This window comes from Colossoma macropomum, unplaced genomic scaffold, assembly GCF_904425465.1.
Source record: "Colossoma macropomum unplaced genomic scaffold, Colossoma_macropomum, whole genome shotgun sequence".
Classification (NCBI taxonomy): Eukaryota; Metazoa; Chordata; class Actinopteri; order Characiformes; family Serrasalmidae; genus Colossoma; species Colossoma macropomum.
This window is the reverse complement of record NW_023494809.1, coordinates 25,214,468-25,241,486: the sequence shown is the minus strand read 5'-3', so window position 1 is coordinate 25,241,486 and position 27,019 is coordinate 25,214,468. Positions and strand designations below refer to the sequence as shown.

The 27,019-nt window shown below is 39.7% G+C and overlaps 1 protein-coding gene across 1 annotated transcript in view; it reads right to left on the bottom strand.

Moving 5' to 3' along the window:
* sh3kbp1 (SH3-domain kinase binding protein 1) overlaps positions 1 to 27,019 on the bottom strand; it is a 118,398-nt gene that overhangs the window by 69,282 nt on the left and 22,097 nt on the right. The window contains exon 2 of the mRNA XM_036558108.1: positions 14,297 to 14,454. Within this exon, the coding sequence (XP_036414001.1) occupies positions 14,297 to 14,454 (158 nt within the window). The remainder of the gene's footprint in view (positions 1 to 14,296; positions 14,455 to 27,019) is intronic.

The following is a 27,019-nucleotide window of genomic DNA, read 5'->3' as shown; positions in this document are numbered from 1 at the left end:
CTTGATAAAAGTGACAGTGATGCAGACACAAGGCAGGTGTATCTAATAAAAGTGGACAGTGAGTGTGCATGTATTAATAAAATCATGATTCTACACATTTGCACAGGGCAACGGTGGTAATGAACGTGAATGTGTTCAGAATTATTTGGATTGTGAAAAGCAGAAAATACAACCAACTTCTAAGACTGAACTTTGGAGGTGTGGAAAAATATCCCTGCAGATTTCTTCAAATAGACGAAAAAGCAAGTCTCCTGAAAAGAATGGAAGCTGTAATAGAGACAAAGCATACACACACACACACACACACACACACACACACAAACACACACACATATATATATCTCAGAAAACATATATCTGTGTGTATATATGTATATATGTGTGTGTGTGTATATATATATATATATATATATATATATATATATATATATATATATATATATATATACATATACATACACACACACACATATGTGTGTTATATTTAGCTGTTCAGGCTTTGGTGTAATTTTCTATTTCAGTTTTTTTCCCAGATGCTAAAAAAAAACTGCCTAACTTGTACTTAACTCTCCACTTTGACAGGACATTAAACAAATGAAGGGTGGTCTCCTACTTTTGCACAGCACTGTACAGCAGATATTAAAAGTGAAACATCAATTTATTGCTGCTATTATGAGAGTCAAGCAAACATTTTTGAGCACTGACACACATAATAGTGGTGAGATTTACAGAGACAGACCTACTGTAGAACAGGAAACACCTGTAGATACCTCTTTTCATCTCTCTTCCTTCTCAGAAACACACACACAAACACACACACAAAACTTTTAAACTTTACTTAGGAGACCAATTTACTGAGCATTACAATGAAGCTACAATAGCAGATTCGAGGTTAGCGAGGCCAGTTTGCACAGCAGCTGTTTCCACAGTCTAAAAACACATTTCTTTCACTCATCAGAGATCAGATTAAGTGAAATACGTCTGAGGATCTGGAGAAGCAGGTCAACAAGAATCAGCACATTTTCCAATGTCTACTTCATGGCCAGTTACAGACTGCATGATACATTTTCTTTTCTGATGCCGATACTGAAACCTTGAGTATCGGCCAATCCCGAGCCTATATTCCCTCTTTTAATAGAAGCACTTCATTTAAGATGAGCATCTAAAACTAGGCTATGATGCTCAAACTACTCAAAGATGACGATCCTACACTGCAAAAAATAGTATCTTCTCAAGCAAAACGATCTTAAATTTAGTCCAAATGTCTAATATTTCCCATTTTGAGGTGGTTGTGCACTTATTATATGATTATTTACCTTATTTTTAGACATATTTATTACTTATTTTAGGCAATTTTATCAAGCAAAATTACCTCACTCTAGTGGCAGATAATTTGCTGGTTTCAAGCACATCTCTTACCATAAGTAAAATTACCTGCCAATATAGTGAAATGATTTCACTAATAAAATTACTTAAAACAAGTAAATGATATCTAGAATTAAATTAAGCTCACAACAATTTTAGCAGGAGAAATATTAGATTTATTAACCATATTTAGGATAATTTTAGTTAACAAGATACCATTTTTTGCAGTGCACAGGAAAAACTTGTTTTAGGATCAGATCAAATTCATTCTTTTTCCCCCTGTTATCCGATCTGGCATTTTCTGCTGATATCAGCCCAATTCGATACCTGGTATCTGATAGGTGCCATTACACACGGCTGTGTGCTCTGCGTGAGAGAGAGAGAGCATGTGTGAGTTTCCTACACGGTGCGAAAAAAATGAATCTTGGCAAGTGAAAACATCTTAAATCTACTCAACACAGCTAACGTTTCTCCTCACTAGTTGTGCCAACATCGATCTGCCAATACAATAAGAATACAGACAACAGAATGTTTATTAAGACAGGACAAGCATATTAAACCAATGTTTTCTTTGTATTTTTCTTAATGCAGCACTATGTAAGATGTTTTTGTTAAAACTGAAAGCGTTACTGAGCCAGGAGAAAAAACAGGCTAAAACATGGTGTGGGTGTGCTGCTGCGAGTCGCCCTGTAAAGCCTAAAACAGTCATTTAGAAGTCAGAGGTGTCGGGTCGGGAGTTTTTCCACACCATGTTGTTCGTCTTTACATATTAACGTCACATGCAAAGACTCAAAAAGAAGGTTCGGCTCAGTGTTTTTATGTCTCAAATGCAAAACAGATCATTCATTCACACCATCAGAAGACACTCTTTCACAAATTCTCACTTCTCTTTCAACACACCTGCAAGCACCACATTGATCCACCGTGAAAGGGGAGCGAAGCACAACCAACATTACAAAACGCTCTTTGCATGTTGCATGCAATTACAATTTCCACCAGAAGGGGCTCCAAATCGCCAAATCATACATAGTGTGGCTTTAAAGAATATCGCTGCTGTCGGAACAAAACCTTGTATCTCCATTTTTGTCATTTTACAGTTTTTATCATAATTTGAAAATGTCTGTCGCACTTTACATTGTCGAATGGAGCAAAAGAAATGAGCCAAAATGACTTGGAAAAAAAGTCTGGTTACATTGACTTACATCAAAAGTAAAGTAAGTTTTTTTTTCTTCTACTGTAAAGTTGCCATTTTGGAGATATGAGGTTTTGTTCCAACAACAGTGATATATTTGTCTTTGTATTTTTCTTTTCTTCTTAAATTTACCAACTATATACATGGGTATATACATGAGGTACTCCTCAGTTCCCAAATGCTTACAGTGTGTTGTTAAAAGAAGAGGTGATGAAGCACCATGGTAAACATGCCCCCGTCCCAACCTTTTTGGAACGTGTTGTTGGCATCAAATTCAAAATGGGCATATATTCTTCAAAAAAACAATAAAATCTCTCAGTTTCAACATTTGATATGTTGTCTTTGTAGTATTTTCCTTTAAGAATATGGTTTACATGATTTGCACATCATTGCATTCTATTTTTGTTTACATTCTGCACAGCATCCCGACTTTTTTTGGAAATGGGGTTTTGATAGAAACACAGAAAATAATTACAATAATCACAAGAGCGATTGTAAGAGTGCCATCTTACATTTGTTGTATCCACATTTATATTTCCTTGCAGACTAAATGAAAGACGTTGGGCCTCATTCACCAACTGTTCATAAGAAGAGATTTCTACTTAAAACCCACTTATGCAGTTTTTATGAAGATTCTGACATTCACCAGTGTTTTCTCATTTGGGATTTGTTCTCAGGTAAGAACAGAATCTAAACACACTCAAGAGCACAAAGGAGAGAACAGCTCTGCAGTTTAAGAACACGTCACGAATCTGACGTAGACTTTTTCTCAGGACGTTTCTCAAGAACACATTTAGGAACAAACTTAGACATTTGAGAATGAGGCCCATTGATCAGTTGTTTACCTCTATGCACATCATGTAGCTCTCTTTAGTTACTTCTATCCAATTGTCTACAGTTGGTCTTTCTGGTTGTGACCATTTCCTAGAAACAATACCGAACTGAGAAGTAGTAGATGTATCAGTTAGATTCAAGTTCATTTCACTTAAACTTAAATTTCTACAGTGACGACAATTCAAAAAACAGTGTTCACCCACTATAACCTATAGAACACTGCCCCCCCCCACACACACACACTCACACAGGCAGAAATATGGTTCAGCAGAACACATGCAGTCACAAAAACCCAGACACAGACACATCTGCAAGTTCAAAAAGTTCACAAGTGCTGTGAGTCACATGAACTCAGACCAAAACTTCCTCCGCCTCCCTTCGAGACCAGAGTTTACACTGCACTGGAAATAGAATCAGTAACAATCATTTTTGTACAATGTTGTCTTTTTTTCAACATCTCAGCACTTTTTGCACATATTATGCACATATGCACATATTATAGCAGCGTGGGTGAAGAGTGTGAGTTCATGCTAAAAAGTGTTTAGAACACTCTGTAACTCCACAGAGACCCAACCACAGTCAACCGCATCAAATTTAGCAAGGTGGAACTGATTATAGAAACAGTCACCAAAGTACAGTAGTGTACAAACGTCAGGGACCACCCTTTCATTTATTTGGATCAATTCATTATTTCCAGTCAAAACAACCATTAAGTACAAGTTTAGTACAGTTGTCAGTGTCAAGAAAAAAGCAGAAACAGTATATTTAACAGAAAATAACAGAGGAGCCTCAAGAACTAAATGTAATATCATTTTTTCAGTATTTAATGTGTGCACCCTTCACTTTTATTACAACTTCCACTCAGTTTTTTTACAGAAATGTGCAGGGATATTTTCCCACAACCTCTAAAGTTCAGTCTTAGGAGTTAGTTGCACTTTCTGCTCCTCACAATCTAAGCCCCATGTGTCAAACACAGGGTCAGATCAGGCCCGTGACACAATCCTGTTCGGACCACTGAAGTGTTTTAATTTTCTTTTAATATTAGCCTGTTTCACAATGTGCTTCTCTACAGTCCCCAGCATGCACTGCTGCGTAATGTGCGCTCTGACTCTCCTATCCCAAAAACAATCTTTTGGACAGCGGTTACACCTCAATTCTACACAATTCTCCAAAATTCCCCACCAGTCATATCACCAAACACACTAACTGCATTTCAGCTGCAGTTCAACCAACATAAACACCGAACACCAGCTCAGCAGCTCAGAGCCCACATATTAATGAACTCGCAGCAAAGAAAGGATGGCAGGTCAAGCATTTTTTTCTCTGGCCCACAGATTTGTTGACATTTTTTTATTATGTCCCCTTTAGTGATTGAGTTTGACACCCCAGATCTAAGTGATACCAATTAGAAATTCAGACTCAGTCAATAACCCTCAAGTCAGCCGAGGTAAATTTGGGTTGCTGCTTGTGTGAATGGACAGTGCAACTGGTTGGTTTTAAGACTGGAAGAATGGACGAGTTAAAGTGGCAACACTTCAAATACTGATACTTATATTATACTTAATGTTGAGGCTTTTGTGTAGCTTTCTGCTACCAGTGTAGCTTTTCACCTACCAGTGAAAAATTAATAACATTTAGGCTACTTTATGGCCATTTTGGGTGGTCTCTGAGTTTTGCAGTAATGTATGAGCTCATTTTCTGGCCCACCAAAAAATATCAGGCTGTTCTCTTGTGTAAAAATTCAAAAGCTTGAGGGTTTGCTTTTATTGTCTGTATCCCATTACTGTGTGAATAGTTCTCCCACTCACATTTCTGCATGTAAATCTGGTTTTGAAAATGATTCTGAACCTGCCAGAATAATGGAACCAAGGTGAAGTTTCATGATCCGATTTCGTGATTCATTGGATTTTTTCCAACCACCCAACCCCAAACTGCACCTAAGCACATACTGTCCTAAGCATGCTGCCATTTTCACAGCTTGCCTCTAGAAAACTCTCATTACATCCCTGTTAAGAAATCAATGATGTCTGAACAACTGCTGAACATCTAGTGCGGTCAAATATACTGCTAAGCCTGAGGACCACTGCGAAGGGCTAATAGGTCAGTGACAGAGTGCCAATAACACCTTAACAGTAAAAATCTCACAATAATTAAATTTTAGCCCAGCTTACAATAATATAACTACTATAATCTTTAATAAAACTGACTGATGGCACAGACTGGCGACTGAGTTTAAGCACCAACAGCTCAAGTTCAACACAGCCTTTCAACACTAATAAATAAACAGCTAATAAATATTAAAGCAAATGTGATCCATACATATCAGCTAAGAGTAAACATGACAAATCACTTTTTGGAACTGTATGTAAAACATGGGCGAGAACAAAGAATCAGCATGGTTTGCAATAAAACACAACCATGTGATTACTTTAACATGTACTAAGCAATAGATCATGTTTTGCTTTGTTGAGGATCATGCTAGTGTTCTCTGTCCATGTTGAGGAGTTACAGATCCAAAACTCCTCAAGCTATCATTTTTACTTCTGAACTAACATCTCAGTGACACTGCCTTAATACCAGCCTTGATGCTGTTGCTGTCATTTCCAAATCTCCAAAATGTTTGTGTTGAGAGAGTGATGATACATTAGTAAATCTTCATCAGTGTACAACAGAGTAAGAATCTAATCTTACAGTAAAAGTGAACAGCATGGTGTCAGAAAGGCTCGTTAAAGATAATTCTGGATGCGACACCAACACTAACTGCAAACACACTCCAGTAACTGACTGCATTTGTACTCACCAGATTCCAGATCCATTTTAAAGTGGAAGTTATAGCCATTAGCGGTGCTTAATGACGCCGAGCTGCGGTGAATCTAACTGACATTCGTACAGTGTCTCAACTTTGTACACTTTTCTGCACTATTGTTAGTCTGCTTGGCTCCACTATTTTTGCACCATGTTCACAAAGTTGCAAAGACGTTCTTCTGTTGTCTACATGCTGTACATTTAGCTTGAACTAGTAAGTAAGTAGACCATTATTATTCATGTTTTTATACCATTCATTCTGACCACAGAACTGTATAAATACAGCATTGTGAAAAATCTGACACCACCTTTCATTTCATTTCTGGCTGAAACAGCTATTAAGTGCAAGTTATTCATTTTTCAGGAGATATTTCTGAGATTAGATATAAAATAATCCACTTGCATAAAGGAGGGGAAAGTTTCAAAAATATATATAAGCTACAGAGAAAGTGGGACCTTTAACCACTGCGTAAGACCTGGTAGACACCAAAACTGTCCCCATCAGATAAACAGCACTTAAAGCTTTCATCTCTGAGAGAGAGGAGAAAATCAAGCTGCTTCAGATCTGAAAACATCCACAGGTGTTTCTGTCCATCCTTCCACTGTTAGAAGACGACTCAGCGCTATGGGTCTGAAAGGATGTGCAGCTGTCAAGAAGACCTCACTGAGAAAAGGAGACGGACACATCAAACAAAGAAGCTGAACAATGGACTGACCAGCCCAGAGTCCAGACCTCAACATCACTGAATGTGTTTGATTACTTCAGAAAATGACCAACCAACTTCTGAGACTGAACTTTGGAGGTGTGTCTGCAGATTTCTTTGAAAAACTGAAAGCAAGACTCTTGAGAAGAACAGAAGCTGTAATAAAGGCAAAGTGTGAAAAAATATTGAAAGAAAATATACATATTTAGTTTTGTGAACTTTTCTGTTAAATACACAGGACTGTGACACATTAGCACGTTGCTTACACCATTTATCTTGGCAGTGAGTGTGTTTTTGCAGTTAAATACATCATATATCATTAGAACAGATGCAAATAACCATAAACTGAGCTCTACACACTGTGGTTGAATCTTAAGGGGTCATTATGTTCTCAAAACTGCTTAGAATCAATGTAATACTGCCAGAAATTGCCCCCAAGGTGGTTAATCAATACAAAGAATATGCATAGCCAACATCATTTATAGTCAACAATAGATTCAACAATAAAGTGCCAGAACCAAAATGTCATCCTGCTATCAAGTTTCTCAATCTTCACATGGCTCGGAACTTGATTGAGGAACTTGATGGCAGGACGGCATTTTGGTTCTGGCACTTGGGTCTGCTCACCTGCCAACTACCTCACACAAGGCGACTGCATGATAAACTTCATACTTCATATGAAATGAAACAAAAAATAAACAAACAAAAACACAAAATGGTTGTTTAGAGTAAGGCAGCAGCTGCATGGCATTTACAAGCTAGGGCTGCTAAACAATAATACTAGCTGACAGAATTTTCTATGATCAAAAACTGAACAAACTCGATAGTTTTAGTGAAACGAAGGTAGTGTTTCAAGCCACTCATAAATAACCTTAAACTTAACCACAAAACCTTTCCTTCAAAAACAGCATGAAAATAGCACGAAATCTCAATGCTACATCTGCTGTAAATATATCTAGTCCCATCCTACAGTCTCTAAAGCGAGATTTTCCAATTGAAAGACTAAGAAAACCCCTCTCTGATCATGTATCTTGAAGGTGGTAGGGACTTCTGAAAAACCACAAGGTGCGAAGCAGTTGCTATGTTATACAGTGGTAGTGTATTCAGTAAGCAGCTCTGGTTTCATAAAATATGAAATCCATCACGGGTCATCATTTATTGATGGTGATTTTGCACTAAAGGCGGTGGTGCTAGGTCTACAATGACTGAATGTAGCCCAACTGTTGCTGCACAGCTCATCAGCCCCCCCTACCCTGTCAATCAGTGGAAAATAGGCCTCAATAGGACCAGGTGGTGGACCATTCTGAGCACAGCAGTGACAGTAACATGGTAGTGGTTGTGGCACTAGCACAACTATGCTGTCAACAGTTGCTAACCTAAGGGAACCTATATGGTAGGTGTTTCTGATAAAATGGCCGTTTGGTCAAAGTGGGTGAACCTAATAAACTTATGTGGTGCGTAATGAACTGAAAGAATAAGCATCTTAAAACTACAAGTTTGTTTTGGTGCCTAATGGTAACTTCTGCCATTAGTTCAGACAGTTTCTCTCTTGCTCTCACTCTTCCAGTTTCTACTGCCGTCACACTCTCTCTTCCTGTTCCTGCACCATCAGAGGAAGTCCACACTTCCCTCTGTTGGCTGCACGTCGAAGAGGAAACGGCAGCGAAGCGCAGAGCGAAAATTACACAGCAAGCAACACACATCCGCTTACAGGCAGCATAGCCAGCTAGCCTTCGCCTACAGCGAATACTCTGCTGCAAAAACAGTGCAGGTAAACACAGAGGAAATGTGAGTGTGTTTCTATATTGAGCCAATCTCTGCTTTGCGGCTCTTGGGTCGCTTACATCACAGGCACTCAAGACAGTTCCGGGTAATCAGCAGAGCTGAACGATATATCACTTGATGATCGTTACTGCGATATTGGCCAATACTGCAAAAGCTAAAGGCTTCAATATGCAAACAAGCCTCTGACAAATCACTAGGCCTAATCTTCTGAATTGAGTGCTAGGAGCGTCTTGATCCAGCGAACGTTCAAGGCATTTGCACAATCCAACAAATGGCTGCTGTCGGAACAAAACCACGTATCTCCAAAATGATAATTTTACAGGAGAAGGAAAAAACGTCTTTACTTTTAATGTAAGTCAATGGAACCAGACGTTTTTCCAAGTAATTCTTGGCCGCTTCTTTTTGTCCATCCTTCATGAAATTTACACACATTGTAAAGACCAACAGGCATTTTTGCATTCTATTGCAGCAAAATAACCTGTATTTTGTCCATATTATGCAGCCCTAGCATGGACGTTAGCTATGCTCTTGGCCCCACCTATGCAAAATCACACCTCACCAGCGCTAATAGGCCTTGCACTATTATTCCTTTACACCCAAGCCAATAGGAAGCTTCGCACTAGTGGAACATACATGCTCAACCACGTTTCATCTTGCAGAATCTCTTATAACCTTTAAGACTCATTTAACATCACAAGCATCATCCAAAAAGGGTGCACCGGTCACTTTCAGTGACTTCCCAGCATCTCTCTGTTACTGCATTAAGTACAGATCCAGACCACATAGACTGCTACAGTAGTTGACATGAGGCTTGAAATTTACACAAGACAGTCAATCGAAAGTCTTTTAAGATAAACAGACAAATGCTAATTATCTGTCACATCAGCTAATGAACGCTTTGCATGATTTAAGGGTCTTTTACATTATGAAAGTCTTTTTGAGTTCTACATTGCACCCAAAAGTGTTGTTCTATTGTTACAAGTTTGACATCGTAACAGTAGAAGAACCCTTTTTCAAAAAGGTTCAATATAGAACCATCTACAGCACATTCTCCATCAATCTGAAGAACCATTTCATGATGCAAAGAATCATGTAAAGGGTTCTTTGAGTGTTCATGGTTCTATACAGAACCATTTTCCTTACTAAAGAGCCCTTGAAGAGCCATCTTTAAGAGTGTACTGCTACACTCTGTGCTATTTGGTGTGAGGTGCAACACCGCACAATTCGTCGTCAGTGCGTTAGCCTATAGACGGCTGCCGTAGTCTTTCTAAGAGTGCTTTCACACCTACCTTGTTTGGTAAGGTTCCTCGGACCATCGATCAAACTTTAGATGGTTCAGACTTTCAGACCAATTACAGGAGGTTGAGGCGGGTTATCGTCACCCATTAAACGATAGAAGAACCAGGAGAGAAGTAAAAATGACAAAATATTTAACTGTAATTTGATCCCATGAAAAAGGCAAAAGTCAACTTGAAAAAAATCCATAAAATGGCAAAACAAATACCCGATTTTCTGAAAGGATGAGACAGAGGGGACATTCATTTTCTCCATTCAAAAGGAAAAGGCTACCCGCCGAACTGACAACATGCCAGTGTCAGACGCGCCTCTACAAACCAAACCTTGTTAAGTATAGGGAGACGTATCCCATGTAGATGATGATAACTGGACGTTGGTGTGTCATGCAAAGTTCTTTTGTGCGCTTGCTATATTGCAATGTGAGACCAAAACTAACCAGATCAAATATATTCAATGTAACAAAAACATGAACCTTAACTGAACTTTCAGGTGTGAAAACGCCCCAAAGTTTCCTTCATTGGACTAAACAAGTTAGAAACTCCAAAAATGATGCACTGCACCATACACTGCGCTACACTGCACCAAGGGAAGTTTTGGGGATTTGGACTCAAAGCTGAGCGAGTGAAATCGAGCGACTGATGCCAGAATGTCAGTAACAGAGAATCATTCTGATTATTTAATGTCACAGTGGGGGCTTATTTTAGTTTCTGCTGTGCTTTATTTTAATCTGTTCAGTCTGTAAATAGCTTGAGACGGTGTGCAGGGAGGTGGGGGAAAGGGGCAGTATTTAGAAAAAGGGTAGCAAAGGGGCATTTACAATTTGCATAATCATGTATATTCATAGATCCTCGCATTCTTAATGCGTGTTGAGATTTAGGGATGTTTCTATGCCATTTTTAATGGTTTATTAGGCAATAAATTAATACATAACATATTTAACAATGTATAATTCAACACACGTGACTGCTTTGTGTTTCCATTTATGACAAGGGCTATTTAAAATTACAATCTGAAAGTGGGTGTGGTTTAAAGAAAAAATTAGCTGGAAGTGGGTGTGGCTTAAACAAAAAAATGAACTGGAAGTGGGTGTGGCTTAAACAAAATACATGAGCCGAAAGTGGGTGTGGCTTAAAAATGAACTGGAAGTGTGTGTGGCTTTAACAAAAGAAATGAGCTGGAAGTGGGTGTGGCTTAAACAAAAAACAAGAGCTGGAAGTGGGTGTGGCTTAAACTAGAAACGAGCTTACTGTGGGTGTGGCTTGAACAAAATGATCTACAAGAGGGGGGTGGCTTAAACAAAAGAAATTAGCTGAAAGTGGGTGTGGCCTCAACAAAAATGAGCTGGAAGTGGGCGTGGCTTAAACCAGAAATGAGCGTGAGGCTGTAGAAGTGGGTAGACTTATTGACTGCAAGGGATCAAGAAGCCCTGACATTAAAAACATGCATACAGAATGTTATTTAGACGGCCAATAACAAGCATGTCTGCTGGCTTACTGATGCTGATACGACTGACTTGCCAGGAACTGAAATTTGGTATAGAATGAATAGCATTGAATTTGTGTGACTTAGCGGATTCAGCCTGTAATTTGGTGCCCAGCTCTAATCAGGACAACACTGTAAGTCCAGCAAGTAATTTGAAAACATTAATACTTTTACTCCCTTACGCAGAAAACACATCACCACCCTTTACACAACAAGCTCAGCATCCTGTTCACATCAGTGCTCTGCATTCTGCAGCGCTGCAACTCAACCACCCATGCTCTTACAGACAGCATTCAACACACACCCAGAAAGCAAGGTGTTGTTGATAGCTCTGCTATTGTCAGCTGCAGATGCATACATGGTAGTAAATTGCCACTTCGCCTCTAACCCACCTACTGTAATTTAGCCCTTTGGGCCCAGAGCCTTGGGATACAAACCAGTCAAGCAGCGAACACAGGACTGGAGTGTTCAGAGAAGTACTCCAGTGTTTTTTCAATCTAATCGCTATCTACTGCATCTGTCTCATTCAGTTGAATACCACAGGCGATAATTTCAATGCATTTCTCTGTAATCAGAAAAGAATCTGATATAGTTTAGCTCAGGTGCCACAACCCAAATGTTAAGAAGAGCCATTTTGTCCTTTCAACAAAAATGAAGCCACCTTGGGAGCCACAACACTTTATGTACATTTTACCATCTTGGCTGTAAATATGTCTCAGTATGTGCTGACGTCCTAGTAAAAGCTAAAAATATAAACGAAAACGCAGACTCACTTTGCTCTGCTTTAAGCTTTAGCTCAACTATAGCCGCTTTTCTCACATCTCTGGCAGGAAACTTTTCCTCAAAAGTAGAATATTTTCTTGTAAAATGTTTCTGCTGAGGCTGAAGTCGCTTCTCATTGGCGACTTCTTGTTCAATTTTTTCCGCTCCACCTTAAATGGTGCTTGAGGCTTCAGAATGTAACCGCTGCACCATTTAAGGTGGAACGGGGAAATTTGAACAAGAAGCTGACGAATGAGAAACTTTTTAGTGTTTGACAGTTTCTCCTTGCAGATTAAACATATAAGGAAACCAGCTGGAGTGACTATAAATGTCCATTCATCACCAAAGTATCGATGTTCGTCTTGAATCGTTCTCTTTGCCTTTTTGTTAGCTATTAGCTAGACGAGATTGTTGTCTGCATTGCTATGGTGACCAGCAGTCTGCGCGCCAACTTCAGGGTTAAATGTTGGGGAATTAGCAGTTCTACATTAACTCCAGCATTTAAGACCCTTTATTGTTAAAACTGTGTTGAATGATCAGCAGAGCTTTATTTCACTGTAAAGGAGGATTATTTTATTTTTACCTAAAAATCTAATTCCGCTGTGGAGCCACAACAGGGCAGTCCATGTCAGGCTGGGATAAACAGAAATTTTAAACATCTGTAATACACTAACAGTATTTATTACCAGTATATCAGGGCTGCAACAACTGATCAATGTTATTGATGACAATAATAAAAAACAGCTGACAACACATCTTATCGATCAGTTGTCATGATGATGTTTGCGCTCCCCATTTATATCACGACTGAAAAAGAGAAAACACAGTAGAAAACAAAGTAGAGGGTACTGCCTGAATAAAAAAAGTAAAAAATATGGGAACATTTACCTGTAGTCAAAAGTTAAAAGCAGCTGTCGTCTGCTTTTCAGGGAGCTCTGTTTGGTTTAGCAAAATAAACACCATTCACTGAACAGATGAGCTGCATTTCCATCTAAACTACACAGCTAAATTATATTTTTCCATTGTTAGTCGCTAACGCAAACAGGCCTGCTCGCCATGCAGATATGATCCTTGTATTTTAATTTGACATCACGTCTTCTTCTGTGAGTAGACGTAACGTAAAACTCCAACTTCATGCTGCGTCTTTTTTTTTGTAAACATTGTTCCACTTTACCTGAAAGTATGAACAAACATCATCTAGAAGATGAAGAATATTTAAATCCTTCATTTCACCAAGCATGTAGTTGGTTTCAGTGTCGCTCCAAACGTTTTTAGCTGCGTCTCAGCAACACCGCTCGCTTATTTCCAGTACCACCGTCTGTTTTCGTACATACGCACTGAGACTGAGAAATGCGAAAGAAATCAGAGTAAGAGTTTACATGCACTGAGAAATCTGATTACTGAGCTAAAATCCAGCTCTCTTTGTCGGATTTCTTAATTGGATTTCTAGACCTTACTCTGATCTAAGAAATCGGAGTATGCTGTTTACATGACCATGAACAATCAGATAACTGCAGAAATCTGATTATGATCAGATAATTGAGTGCATGTAAACGCACTCATTGACAGACTGCTGGCTGCACTTTTTCTTCTCACAATGAATCAAATAATAAAAGCCACAATGAACAAACTTCAGTATATGTTTGTGGAACTGCTAGTTGTACCTGGCAGAGAACAGCGTCCACCCTCTTCTGACCACCTGCTGCTACTTACAGGAATGCTTATAACAGATCTACCTCACACTCCTTTCTGGTTTATGCCACACCCACTTTTGGTTTGGAAATTTAAAAAAATTAATGAATAAAGCATCGTTCTGGATTCTGTATCAAGTCAAATGACTGGGCCAAAGAATGAAACCAGAACATCAGACTAAAATCAAACGTGTGATTTCAGTCCTCTATAAGCTGCTGCCGAGAATATGAGATGATTTCATACAGAGCACTGCAAGGGATAGGAAAGCTGCATCTTCAATGGAAAAGCCACATACACCAAACAACATAACCTGAAAAAAAAAAAATCATAAACTAGTCATACGCAGGTCAAAAGGTCAGCAAGAGAGGGGATATCTCACCCTGACAAAGTTGTCTGGAAACAGGCCCCTCCGGCCGTCCACCTCGCCCTCCCACCAGCCCCCCTCATCCTTCCTGATGTTGCTGATGATTTCGCCGACGGCGATGGTCAACTCGTCATCGTGCTGGGCCTGGTAGTCAAACTCCACAACGGCCTCCACTGAGAAAGAGACAAGAGAGAGACAGAGTTAGAGAAAAAAGAGAGAGAAAGAGAGAAAATGAAGAGAGACAGGAGATAAGGCTTTGAATCTCTGCATCTGAGAGGATAAAAAAGCCAAAGGCAACATTGTGCATCACATGTTTTCACTTTTGCAGAGGGTCCTGTGGGAAAGATGAAAAGAACGAGTGCGGGGGAAAAGGAGAGCAGAGGCTGCAGAACACATCACAGCCACAAGACTGTCCCTCATGAGCCAGGGGTTACCGAGTACATCAAGCGGCGTGCAGCTTCCAATAGCATTAGCATGTGGAGTTGTGTGGGAATACACAATAGATTAACAAGTGGAGTTGTACTGGAATACACAACAGCATTAGCATGGGGAGTTGTAGGAATACACATTAGCATTAGCGTGTAGAGTTGTGTAGGAGTACACATTAGCATTAGCATGTGGAGGTGTGTAGGAATACACAATATCATCAGCATAAGGAGTTCGGAATACACAATAGTAATAGCATGAGGAGTTGTGCAGGAATACACATCAGTGTCAGCATACGGAGTTGTGTAGGAATACACAATAGCATTAGCATGAGGAGTTGTGTAGAAATACACAATAGCATCAGCATAAGGAGTTAGGAATACACAATAGCATTAGCATGAGGAGTTAGGAATACACAATAGCATTAGCATGAGGAATACATGACAGCATTAGCACGAGGAGTTAGGAATACACAATAGCATTAGCATGAGGAGTTGTGTAGGAATACACAATAAATTGGCATGTGTAGTTGTTCAGGAATACACATTAGCATTAGCACAAGGAGCTACTCAATAGTTTTAGCAGGAGATGTTGCCTAGGAACACACAATAGCATTAGCATTAACAGTTGTGTAGGAATACACAACAGCATTAGCACAAGGAGCTGTAGAAGTACCCAATAGCATTAGCATGAGGAGTTTTGTAGGATGACGTAGACAAAAATGTAGCTTTTTTCTGAGTTTAATTCTTCCACAAAAAAACTCACTGTGCTGACGTGCACAAACAACCGTACAAAATTAGACTAATTAAAAATAACTAACTGGACTGCTAAACTACGCTATGTGGTGTTCTGTTATTTTTAAGCTACATGTGGCTAATGTTATTATTATATGGCCTACTGTACTTTGTTATGCTGTGCTACAAGCAATTTTGTGATTTTTCAAGTTAGGTTGGATTTTTTTTCCTCTCCAGTATCCAATTTTGTGCTGGTATCGGCCTGATATCGACACTGGGCATCAGTTAAAATGCCAATATCATGATTAAACTGAATTTTACTCACTTCTTTTAAATAAAAGGGTTCTGTGTAACATGTAAACATTGTTAATGTTTCAAAATGTACCATTCGCTCCTCAGTCTATACAGCACATATATAACTCAGCTGCAAAAACAGCCCGTTTTGAATCCACTGTTGCATTCAACACTGAAATTGTAAAGAGTGTTTCAACCTGGGCCGCTTTTTGAACAACACCCCTGATAGCATGTGGATAGTGGGCCACTGTTGGTCCACTGAGGGCAAAGCTGGTGGTCCACTGGTGTTTTGCTCAGTGTTTTCCGGGCCGCCCACCGGTTTTTGAGCAGAGTATTATACAAAATTCACTTATTTTTTACTTAATTTACTTATTTTTCCTTCCTTCCTTTCTTTACTCATACTTTATAAGTTAGTTTAGCAAATCATTTTAATCGAAAACAGTGTCAGCAACATTTTCTATTTTATACTTTATACTAGGCAGTATTTTTTTTCTCTCAGTTGTTTGTAATATTTGTCTTTTCTAAAATAAAAGTCTCTGTGCATTTAAAATCTGTTTGAGGAGATCAAAAACTAGTCAGAGCTTGCATGCAGGACAGTAATCCGGGTGGTCCGAGGGTGGAGAAGAAGTGACAGACAGTCAGCGGGGTGCCAACCTTATCAAGCCAGCAGACCGATATATGCTTGTTATCTGGGACAGAGAGGCCAATCAGAACAGAGGTCATTTATATATATCGGCCTTAAAGATACAGTATCAAAGAAGCCTGTTTAAACCTAAGAGACAAAGATAGGTTGGAAAATGGTCATGTAGAAAGTAATGATGACTGTTTTGGTACATAAAAGTACACAAATGTCATAAATAGAGCTCAGGGAAAAATAAAATACAAGAAAATTGTAGAATGTGGGCCCTTTCTTATATGAAGCCTCATTTATCGGAAATGGTAACGTTGAAGAAGGAAAAAAAGGGCTCATGTTTAGCAAAACCTGTTACTTAGAGTAAAGGGCAGCCAGCCTCTGCACATTTAACTGTTGTAAACGAGTAAAAACAAAAGTAGAGAGAACATATAAAAGTGATTGGGTTCATCATCTCAGTCTGAATGTTAATACTTATTGCATTACTGTGAATGTCAAAGGCCTCCCTTCTCTCTCCCTCTCTCTCCCTCTGTCTCTCGCCCCCACCTCACCAACAGCAGGCTGCTGAGGTCAGCACATGCTCCTGGTCATTCTCCCACAGAGTTTTATTCCAACCCTAATCATATCCACCTGATTCCCCCGTTCACATGCTCACGAAGGCTTCGCTAACTCAATCAGTTATACTGGAGTTATATTTGGAGTTTGTAAATAAGGACAAACCGGTCAGTGTAAGGGACTGTTATCAACCAAGACCGTGACTTTGCACTGTAATGTGCTGATTGCATTACTGTAAATGTCAGACTTCCGCTCTCTTTCTTTCTCTCTCTCTCTCTGAGTCTCTCTCCATTCTCCCCACCTCACCAACTGCTCACAGCAGACCACCGAGGCCAGCACATCTCTTTTTTCCTTCAAAGCAAAACAAGCTCATAGAAACACTTACTCCCCCGTAGCCTCGCACAGCGCAGAAACCGCCCACGGAGTAACGGAGCAGCCTATTATAGACGGAGAAGTGTGAGTAAAGCATAGGCTCCATACGAGGGTCCAGCCCTCTTCAGTGTTTAGGTAAAGAAAACATGGCCCTAGACTCAGAGATAAAACACTAACAATAATTATTAAAACATTTCTGGGAAATGGATAATGTGTGCTTCAGTTATTTTCAATAAAATGATTACATCATTCTGCTCTTTGGTTCTCAGCGTTCCAGTAGGCCTGGGCGATAAAGCAACAAAAATAAGTATCAATCAATGTCTAACTGAATACAGTTAGATTCCATGCCATAAAATGTATACTGCCAGCAATAATAACAACAATAATAATAATAATAATAATAATAATTTTTATTCACATAGCACTTCTCATGCTGGTGGCAGCTCAAAGTGTTTTACAGAATCATATAAGAAAATGGCAGATCAAATTAAAAGATAAAAACCACGAGACGTAGAGTTTTAATTAAATACAAAGTTAAAGAGATACGTTTTTAGATTCTTCTTAAAAGTGAGCTCTGAGCTTGACTGTCTAATAAAAGGTGAACTGAGCTCCACAGTTTAGAAGCAGAATAACTGAAAGAGTCTCTCAATGTTTTCTGTATTTTACAGGTGTTTGTAGAAGGTCAGTATCTGCAGATCTAAGATCATAAACAGACAGACACTCTGTGATGTAAGTGGTGCTTTAAGGTAATTCAGAGCCTTAAAAACTAGCAGCAGAACTTTAAAATCTATCCTAAATGACACAGACAGCCAGTGTAGTTCTTTTAAAGTGGGACTGATCTGATCTCTCTGTTCAGTTTTTGTTAGGATGCTGATGCATTTTGTATGAGTTGTAAAGGATGTATTGTTTTCTTAGGAAGTCCAGTAAGAAGATCATTACAGTGATCAACTCTGCTTGTAACAAATGCATGAACAAGTTTTCTTGCGTCGCTCTGAGATAGAAAAGGCAGAACTTTAGCAACATTTCTCAAATAATACAAAGCTTTAGTCACTGCGTTTACATGCAGGACAAAACAGAGCTCAGAGTCTAAGATCATAGAAATGGTTTCTATACTTCTATTTAACACAGTCCATAATATTCCTAAAAGTGAAAACTGCAAATGTAAAAATTCCACTGCGCAGCTCTCAGAACTGGAAAAAAAGGGATGGTTTGCCTACCTTGAATGGCTGATTAGCCAAGAAACAGAGTGTGAAAAGAGTGATAGACTGAACGCTGACGGTGTGGCCACATTGCTCAACCTGAGCATCAGATACCCACGTTAACACCTCAAATATACCAACTCACTCGTGAAGACATCACTCAAATGTGTCAGTTACCAGAGCGAGGAGAAAAAGTTAGCCAGCTTCTTATTCAAATTTTTCAATCCACCTTAAATAAAACAGCACTTACATGTTTCTGCTGCTCCATTTAAAGGTGGAAAAGAAAATTGTAATAAGAAGCTGTTGAATAAGAAGCCAACTTCAGCCTTGTGGAGTCTCAGCAGCTACTTCTACCCGCAGGATTCAAGCAGCCGCTAAGCACTGATTCTGAACGGGTGCAACAAATAACTCCAAAAGGAAGTTTATAGCGATTTTGTGCCACTATTTGGTTGTATAGAGTCCTGGTTTCCACACTTTGCTGGGAGTCACGTTAGAAAATTTCCTCTCACACTCATTTCAGCCAAAAAGTAACTGCCACACTTTATACCCAAACAGTTCATTTAATATTAATATGTAGCCAACAGTGGGAATTACCAAAAAAAAGAGAATTACCAACAAATAAAAAATAAAAAAACTAAACAAAAAAAAACATGAAATTTATGTTAGCATTTCTTCTGAATTCTGTATTGGAAACATACGGTCATGTATGGCAAAAAAGACAATACAATATTATTGTGAAATCTGCGTATCGTTACACCCCTTGTAGGTCACAATATGCACTTTTTACATGCTAGAAGGGGAGGAAGATGTTATAGTATTTTTAGACAGTTCTTTTGACCTCAAACTGAGAGTTTACCACTAATAAACTTCACTTGAATGGCTGACAAGGTCATGAATACAAGCGGTAAATTCGACGTTCTGAGGTTTGGCGTATCTTTTAAAAATCTATGACCCCTGACACCACATAGTTGTCAATGCAGATATAACAACACATATGTGGTTCTGTACAAGCTAACGGAAAGTATCAGGCAGTGGTAGCAATATTATTAAATGAATGCTATTGTTGATCCATCATTAATGTCATTTTTTGCTCTAAATATGTGTCACACGTTTCCTTATTGTGACACTACTCAAACAATGTAAAATAAAATATTTTTTTTTTCAAAGCCAAACAAACCTACTTTTAATTGAAACATAAGTTACTCAAAGAGTACATGGACAAAAGTTTAGGAAACTTCATCTAGGTGTCTGTGGATTTACAGAAAAGCAATATCTTCTCATCTTTAATGTGCTCTGCATGTCCTTGCTGTAGCATTTATAACTACTGTGTTTTAAATTAGGCTAAAAAAATTCTAATTTTTCAGTTAAATTCAAACAGATTAGAAGTTGTCAGCCAAAGCTAATGCAAAAAACGTAAGGCTAAGGAATGGCCAGCTAGCCGTTTTGTCTTTTTGCTACTTGGCTCACCACCGGTATTCAACCTTGGCCCCCTTAAGACAAAAAGTTTGAGCGCCCCTCCAAACAACTGGTAGTAATTGGTAGTTTTGGACATGTGATCTGACTTTATGAGTTGACAAAGACTGTCCAAGCAGGGGAGCTAGCTAGCTAGCTATTTTCAGTACTGAAATTATAGAAAGTAAAAAAAAAGATGAGGGAAAGATTTCAGAACAAGAAGAGATTGTGGCAAAAAACTGCAGGCTCTGCAGCGTGGAACCAGTTTGGTTTGGGTATATAATTAATTAACGCTATCGAATGACATGGAAAAACATATAGTGATGACACGCATCCGGGGCTCAGTGAACAGGGTCAGAATGGCGAGGGTGTGGGGACGAAGAGGAGGGGTAACCATGGGAACGACAGTATGAGACGAGGAGACACTGATGAGCATCATGTTGATGTGGTCATGAGTCATCGACTAGGCCCATCTGAGACCACCGGATCACACCCACTCCTGTTTCCAACACACATACACATACACACACCAGCTGCAGTATAACGCACGACCCCTCTGCAGCACAAGACTGTCAGCTCTGAGGAAGAGGGGCCTGCTGGGTGAAGTGTTTATCTGCACTGTGATGAATATGTCCGTTCTGAGTTAGCATAACATGAGAAGACAGTGTAGTGAGTTCAGGCAAAATTCTGGCTTCAAGATGGCGGTTACTACTGTTTTCAGTGGTGGTATAATTTTTGTTCATCTTTATAGATAACAGTACGTCATACTGCATCAGATTACAGATGTAAGTATTAGGCTCTATGTTTAATCTCCATAAAGATCTAAGCAGATCAGACATCTATAGTGTTCTAAACTATATTTAAAAAAATATTTGCTAAAAGTTTTAGGATCTGGGGGCTTAGTAGTTTCAGAGCAGTTCCTACAGTGTGTGGATAAGAATCTTCTCTGATGCAGCTGTGAAAACTTGATTTTGTCGTAATAAACAGTGCTGTTGTGTCTTATATCAGCTGTAAAACTGAAGCACATTACATGCATTCAATAATTCAATCATAATCGGATTTCTGGAGTTATCTGATTATTTAAATGGCCATGTAAATAGCATACGATTTCTTAGATTGGAGTAAGGTCTAGAAATCCAATTAAGAAATCTGATAGAGAGAGCTGTATTTTAGCTCAGTAATCAGATTTCTCAGTGCATGTAAACTCTTACTCTGATTTCTTTCGGATTTCTCAGTCTGCGCATGGTTGAAAACGCTGCAGTACCGGAAATAAGCTAGAAGCGTTGCCCCAAGACGCAGCAAAACACTACTGGAGCGACAATGAAACCAAATACATGCTTGATGAAATGAAGGATTTAAATATTCTTCATCTTCTAGATGATGTTTGTATATATTTTTAGGTAAAGTGGCGCAATGTTTTTAAAAAAAGCCGCAGTATGAAGTTTTACATTACGTTTACGTCACGTCTTCTTCTGTGAGTTTATTGGCAGTTATTGGCACAGTCTGTCTGGTTTTTCTGCAGTTACTGGATTATTAAGTGCATGTTAACGCACTCAGCGGTTAAGTAGAAAAGAAAGTGAGAAAAGTGAGCCTCATCTCAAACAGTTGCAGAGGTAGTGGTAAATCATACTGCATCCTGAACCAAGTCTGCGCAACCTTAATGAAGACCTGGGTGTGATTTGAGCAGGTTGAGAGACGTTTTGGGGACGTATTTATGGAAAGGATTTGGGTGACTATTGACTTCTTGTATTTATTAGCACCGTTAGTGCCATAGCGCCAAACTTAAAGAAGGAAAATTTGGCCACCTAACATATCTTGGCTGATCGACCACGTCTGAGGAGAAATTGGACATTTACAGCATATAAATCTATTCTTGCTAAATTAATAAAATGGCTAAAACTTAGCCAGCTAAAAGTGGGCCTAAATACAAGGTCAGAATCTTTTCAGTTTAGGTGTGCCATGCATGGAAGGCTGCACCATGGCTTTATCTGTTTAGCAAGTATGACCACAGTTGAGCAACAAATGCTGTCTCGCGCTGCAACAGAATGGTCTCAAGCCAGATAGCAATCAGAGTAGATGCAGAACATGGACTACACACTGACAGAAAATATAGCAAAAAAAAAGATTATGAGACAAACATTAACACTTTTGTGCATCTTAAAGCCTGAGAAACACATTTTCCGACATCTAATGTAAAAGCTGACATAAATCTGGAATCTACTGGCCCATCTAGAACACTGTAGAGCGTTTTAGGCCTGCGGACGGACTGGGAGGAAGCATGCAGGAGGCACATATAAACTCTGAGAGCCTGCAGTCATAACACACACATTACTCCCCACTCCTGCACTGCGCACACTAACACTCCTAAACATCTGGAGACAAGCAGGTACTGATGAGCACACACACATATACAAACCGCGAGGATAAAACACCTACGGCCATTCGCCCACACATACCATACACATAAAGAAAGACCGCTGCTTCTTTGTAACATTAGGAGGCATTCCAGAGCTGCGTCCATTATGTTCCAAAGACCTTTCACCAAAGCCTTGGTCAATTCATCTGCCTGAAGGACACAGATAACAGCCCTGAGCAGCAACGAAACACCCTTCACCTTCACTCTGAAAGCCATGGCTAAACAGAAGCCTATTAAGAATCTTAGCGGAGTCGGCCTGAAACATTAAAGAGGAGGATTGTGTTAGATTCCGTCTCAGAACTGGGGGTTGAAGAAATCATGGAGACATACATGCAGTGCAGATGCTAATCAGCCATAGCAATCTTGGTAGGCTATGATTCTGTCAGCTCACTGCATTCTTCCACCTCTTTATTAATGTATTTACATATTTGTTTATTTTTTAAAGTGAGTCATAAGTAGATATTTCCAGTAATATTTAGCCTCAGCCCCACAGACCAAGCCCCCCAGATAACAAGCATATCGCTGCTGTCAGAAGAAAACCTTGTATCTCCATTTTTGTCATTTTCCAGTTTTTGACATAATTTGAAAATGTCTGTTGTCCTTTACATTGTTTGTAAATTTCATGATGAATGGACCAAAAGAAACGTCCCAAAATGAACTGCAAAGATGTCTGGTTCCATTGACTTCCATTAAAAGTAAAGTAGGTTTTTTCCTTCTCCTGTAAAGTTACCATTTTGGAGATACGAGGTTTTCTTCCAACAACAGCGATATATTGGTTTGCTGGCTTGAAAAGGTCAGCACCCCAAAGACTGGATGCCACTGCTGGTCTACCTTCGGACCACCGAGATTACTGTCCTGCACTGTCTAACTAGTTTTTAATCATCTTAAGAGATTTTAAATGCGCACAGCCTTTTTTTGTAAAATAAACACATTACAAACAATTGAGAGGAAAAAACGATTTCATTGAAAATGCTGTTGCTGACACTGTGCTATATGGGTTACAGCTATATAACTGACTTTATTAGCGGTTGTAAAGTTAAAATTATTTGCTAAACTAATTTACAAAGGATAATGAAATAAAGAAATGAAGGAAAATGAATTGGATTAATAAGTAAATTGGACTGTGAGTGGAAAATGAGCGATGAAAAAGGGGAATTCTGACCAACACTCTGCTCTGCTTAACTACCAGTGTGCTGCCTGGAAAACGCTGGCCAAAAGCCAGGGGGCTGCCAGCTTTGCCTTCAGTGGGCCAACAGTCGCCTGCTATCCTGTTGCTATCTAGCAGGTAAAACCTTAGCTTGGGCAAAAGAAGCTTGTTAGCCAAGTGGATGTTAGCCAAGGTAAATAAAAGGGTTAGGGTTAAAGATGTGATTAGCTACACCCAAAAAACAAAGATGAGCTAGTTAGTTATCTGAAATACACAGAAAGAGTTATTTTCGATCCAGTTTTGCCACTTTAAGCATGTAAATGCAGCACAGCTCCTCTGAAACAGTTTAAACTGACAAACCTTTACCAAACATTAATGTGAGCTGCCTCACTAACATGAGCTAACTGAGGTAGCTCCCAGCTAGCTGGCTAACTTCCAGTCAACTTCTAACTAAAATTTAGTCCTTTTGGCCAAGAAAATCCAGGGACAGCCCCAGTGCTGTATGTGTCCTTGTTCCTTTCCTGTTTATTACGTTTTCTCTCTCTCTCTTCCTCTCTTTTTCCCCCTCTTCTCCAGCTGCTTGGGGTTTGGATTAAAGAGAAGTGACATGAAGCACAGCTGCCATGTTTATAGTGAGACATCTTCCAAAAAAACCACACATACACACACACACACACACACACACACACCTACACACACACACATACACACACACATACACACACACACACACACATACACACACACGCACTGCTGGAATTCCTTTGGAATCTGGGTCTCCCACTCCCACACAGTCTTGGTTTTTCGTCTGCCTTTGGATGGCTGACCTCTCCTTTATCTTCTCACCACCATGTACACACACCAGGCCGCTACACAACACAACCCCCAGACATACCTCTCCTTCTTTCTCTCCTCTTTTCTCATCTGTCGTCTTCCTTTATGAGCACACATCTGTTCGTCATCTTATGAACACATTTATCTTACTGCTGCAGCTCTTTGTGTCCATATTAATGGTGGGCAACTAGCACGGTCACAATTAGGGGTGTGCATTTCAGCACTTCAGCTAATTTTGATATTCAAGTATCCGTAAAGGTTAATGAACAGGGAAGGAAAAAATACGACAAAAAAAAACCTTGGCTGACGTTAATGTACGGCTGTAGGCTTAGGTGACAGCAGTGGGACACATTTTAAAACATCCCTGATAGCAAGAGCATAGTTGGTCCGCTGATGGCAAAACTGGCGGTCTACTGGCATTTTACTCAGCATTTTCCGGACGGTCCACCGGTGACCAAGCAGAATATTAGACAGAATTCCACTTATTATCACTCATTTTTCACTCACAGTCCTGTTTACTTATTTTTCCTTCCTTTATTTAGTTATAGTTTGTAAATCCATCCATCATCTAAACCGCTTATCCTTCTGGGTCGTGGTGGGGTGCTGGAGCCTATCCCAGCTGTCATTGGGCGGAAGGCAGGATACACCCTGGACAGGTCGCCAGTCCATCGCAGGGCAGACAGACAGACATACACATTCACACACACATTCACACCTAGGGGCAATTTAGTGTGTCCAATCAGCCTGACTGCATGTTTTTGGACTGTGGGAGGAAACCGGAGTACCCGGAGGAAACCCACGCAGACACGGGGAGAACAGGCAAACTCCACACAGAAAGGACCCCGGTCGCCTGGCCAGGAATCGAACCCAGGCCCTTCTTGCTGTGAGGCGACAGCGCTACCCACTGCGCCACCGTGCCGCCTAGTTTGTAAATTAGTTTAGTAAATAATTTTAATCTAGCTCAGTGTCAGCAACAACAATAAGAACATATAAGATCAGTTTATATCAGGCCTAGTCATTATTTTTAGTTTATGTTCCAAAATAAAAGTCTCTATGCATTTAAAATCTGTTTGAGGAGATTAAAAAGTAGTTAGAGCTTGTATACAGGATAGTAATCTGGGTGGTCCGAGGGTGGAACAGCAGAGGCAAACGGACTGATATATTCTTGCTATCTGGGCTATTTTACTGTCAAAAATAGCTGAGGGAGGTCTGTAGGTTTTTGTGCTGGCTAAGTAACAGAGGCTGCCTCTTCAGATGAGCTAATTAGCTAACAGAGCTAACAGGTACAACACTGGACGCTGATGAGGACTTGTCACCTTCTTACAGGAAGGCTTAGTTGACAGCAGTGGGACACATTTTAAAACATATTTTACCGTCAAAAATAGCTGAGGGAAATCTGTAGGTTTTCGTGTTGGCAACGGATGCTACCTCCTCAGACGAGCTAATGAGCTAACAGAGCTAACAGGTACAACACTGGACACTGATGAGGACTTACAGGTCGAAGATGTGTCAGTGTGTTAGTTTGTCAGAGGAATGTATTTTCACTCTATCCAGACCGAGCTAACATCAGTTAGCCTTATCAGTAGTTAGCCTAATTAGCGATATAGCCATGGCAAAACAGCCGCCACGCTCTCTCCCGTCATGTCCTCAGTGATCAGTTTGGTATATGTGATTATTGGGGTCAGGAGGTTCAATCAATCAGTTTTGAGTCTGGCTGAACCTACCTATTAAAAAAACATCAACTGGAGTCTTCAACATCAAAGCCTGGTCTTTAACACATTAGTGCATGTCATGTCTCAGTTAAATAAAATTTTTAAGGACCTCAGAAAAACATTTCCCAGTGCTCATTAGGCTGGAAGAGGTTCCAAAACTATTTCTGAAGTGTGTGGACTTCACTGATCCACTCTCAGGCAGACAGGCACTGTAACCCTTTCCAGGTATGGTCATCCAACAAAAATCTCCAAGAATAAGACACAGAATATTCTGGGAGATCACAAAGAACCCCAGGGTAGAATCTAAGGCTCCACAGGCCTCTTTTACACTGGCTAATGTCAGTGCTCATCAGTCCACCATCACACAGACACTGAGAAAGAATAGCACATATGGAAAGATAGCATGGAAAAGCCCCTACTCTCCAGGAAGAACACTGCAGCCTGTTTAAAGGTTCCTAAACACCATCATGATGAGCCTGAAAGCTACTAAAATCATTTTGGATGGATAAAGAAAAAAGATGGCTTAAATAGACTTATGGTTTATGGCTTAAATGAGAGATGTAATGTTTGGCAAAGACCAAACACTGCATTCCAGAATAAGATCCTCATCCAAACTGTGAAACATGGTGGTGGTAGTACCACGGTTTGGGGCTGTTATGTTGCTGTTGGGCCAAGACAGCTTGCCATCATTTGATGGGACTATGCATGCATATCTAGATTCTAATCAAAACATTCTACAAGAGAGTGTCAGGAATCCATCCACAAACTAAACCTCAACTGAAGATGAGTCCTGCAGAAAGACAACTACCCAAAAAACACCAGTTAGTCTACAAAGAGGCAGAAGAAATGTTACATTTTGGAATTTGGTTAAAGCCTAGACCCCGAGTTCACCACCAACATAACAGAGTTGAAGCAGGAGAACCGGGCCAAGATTCCTCCATGTCATTGTGCAGGGCTGATCAATAG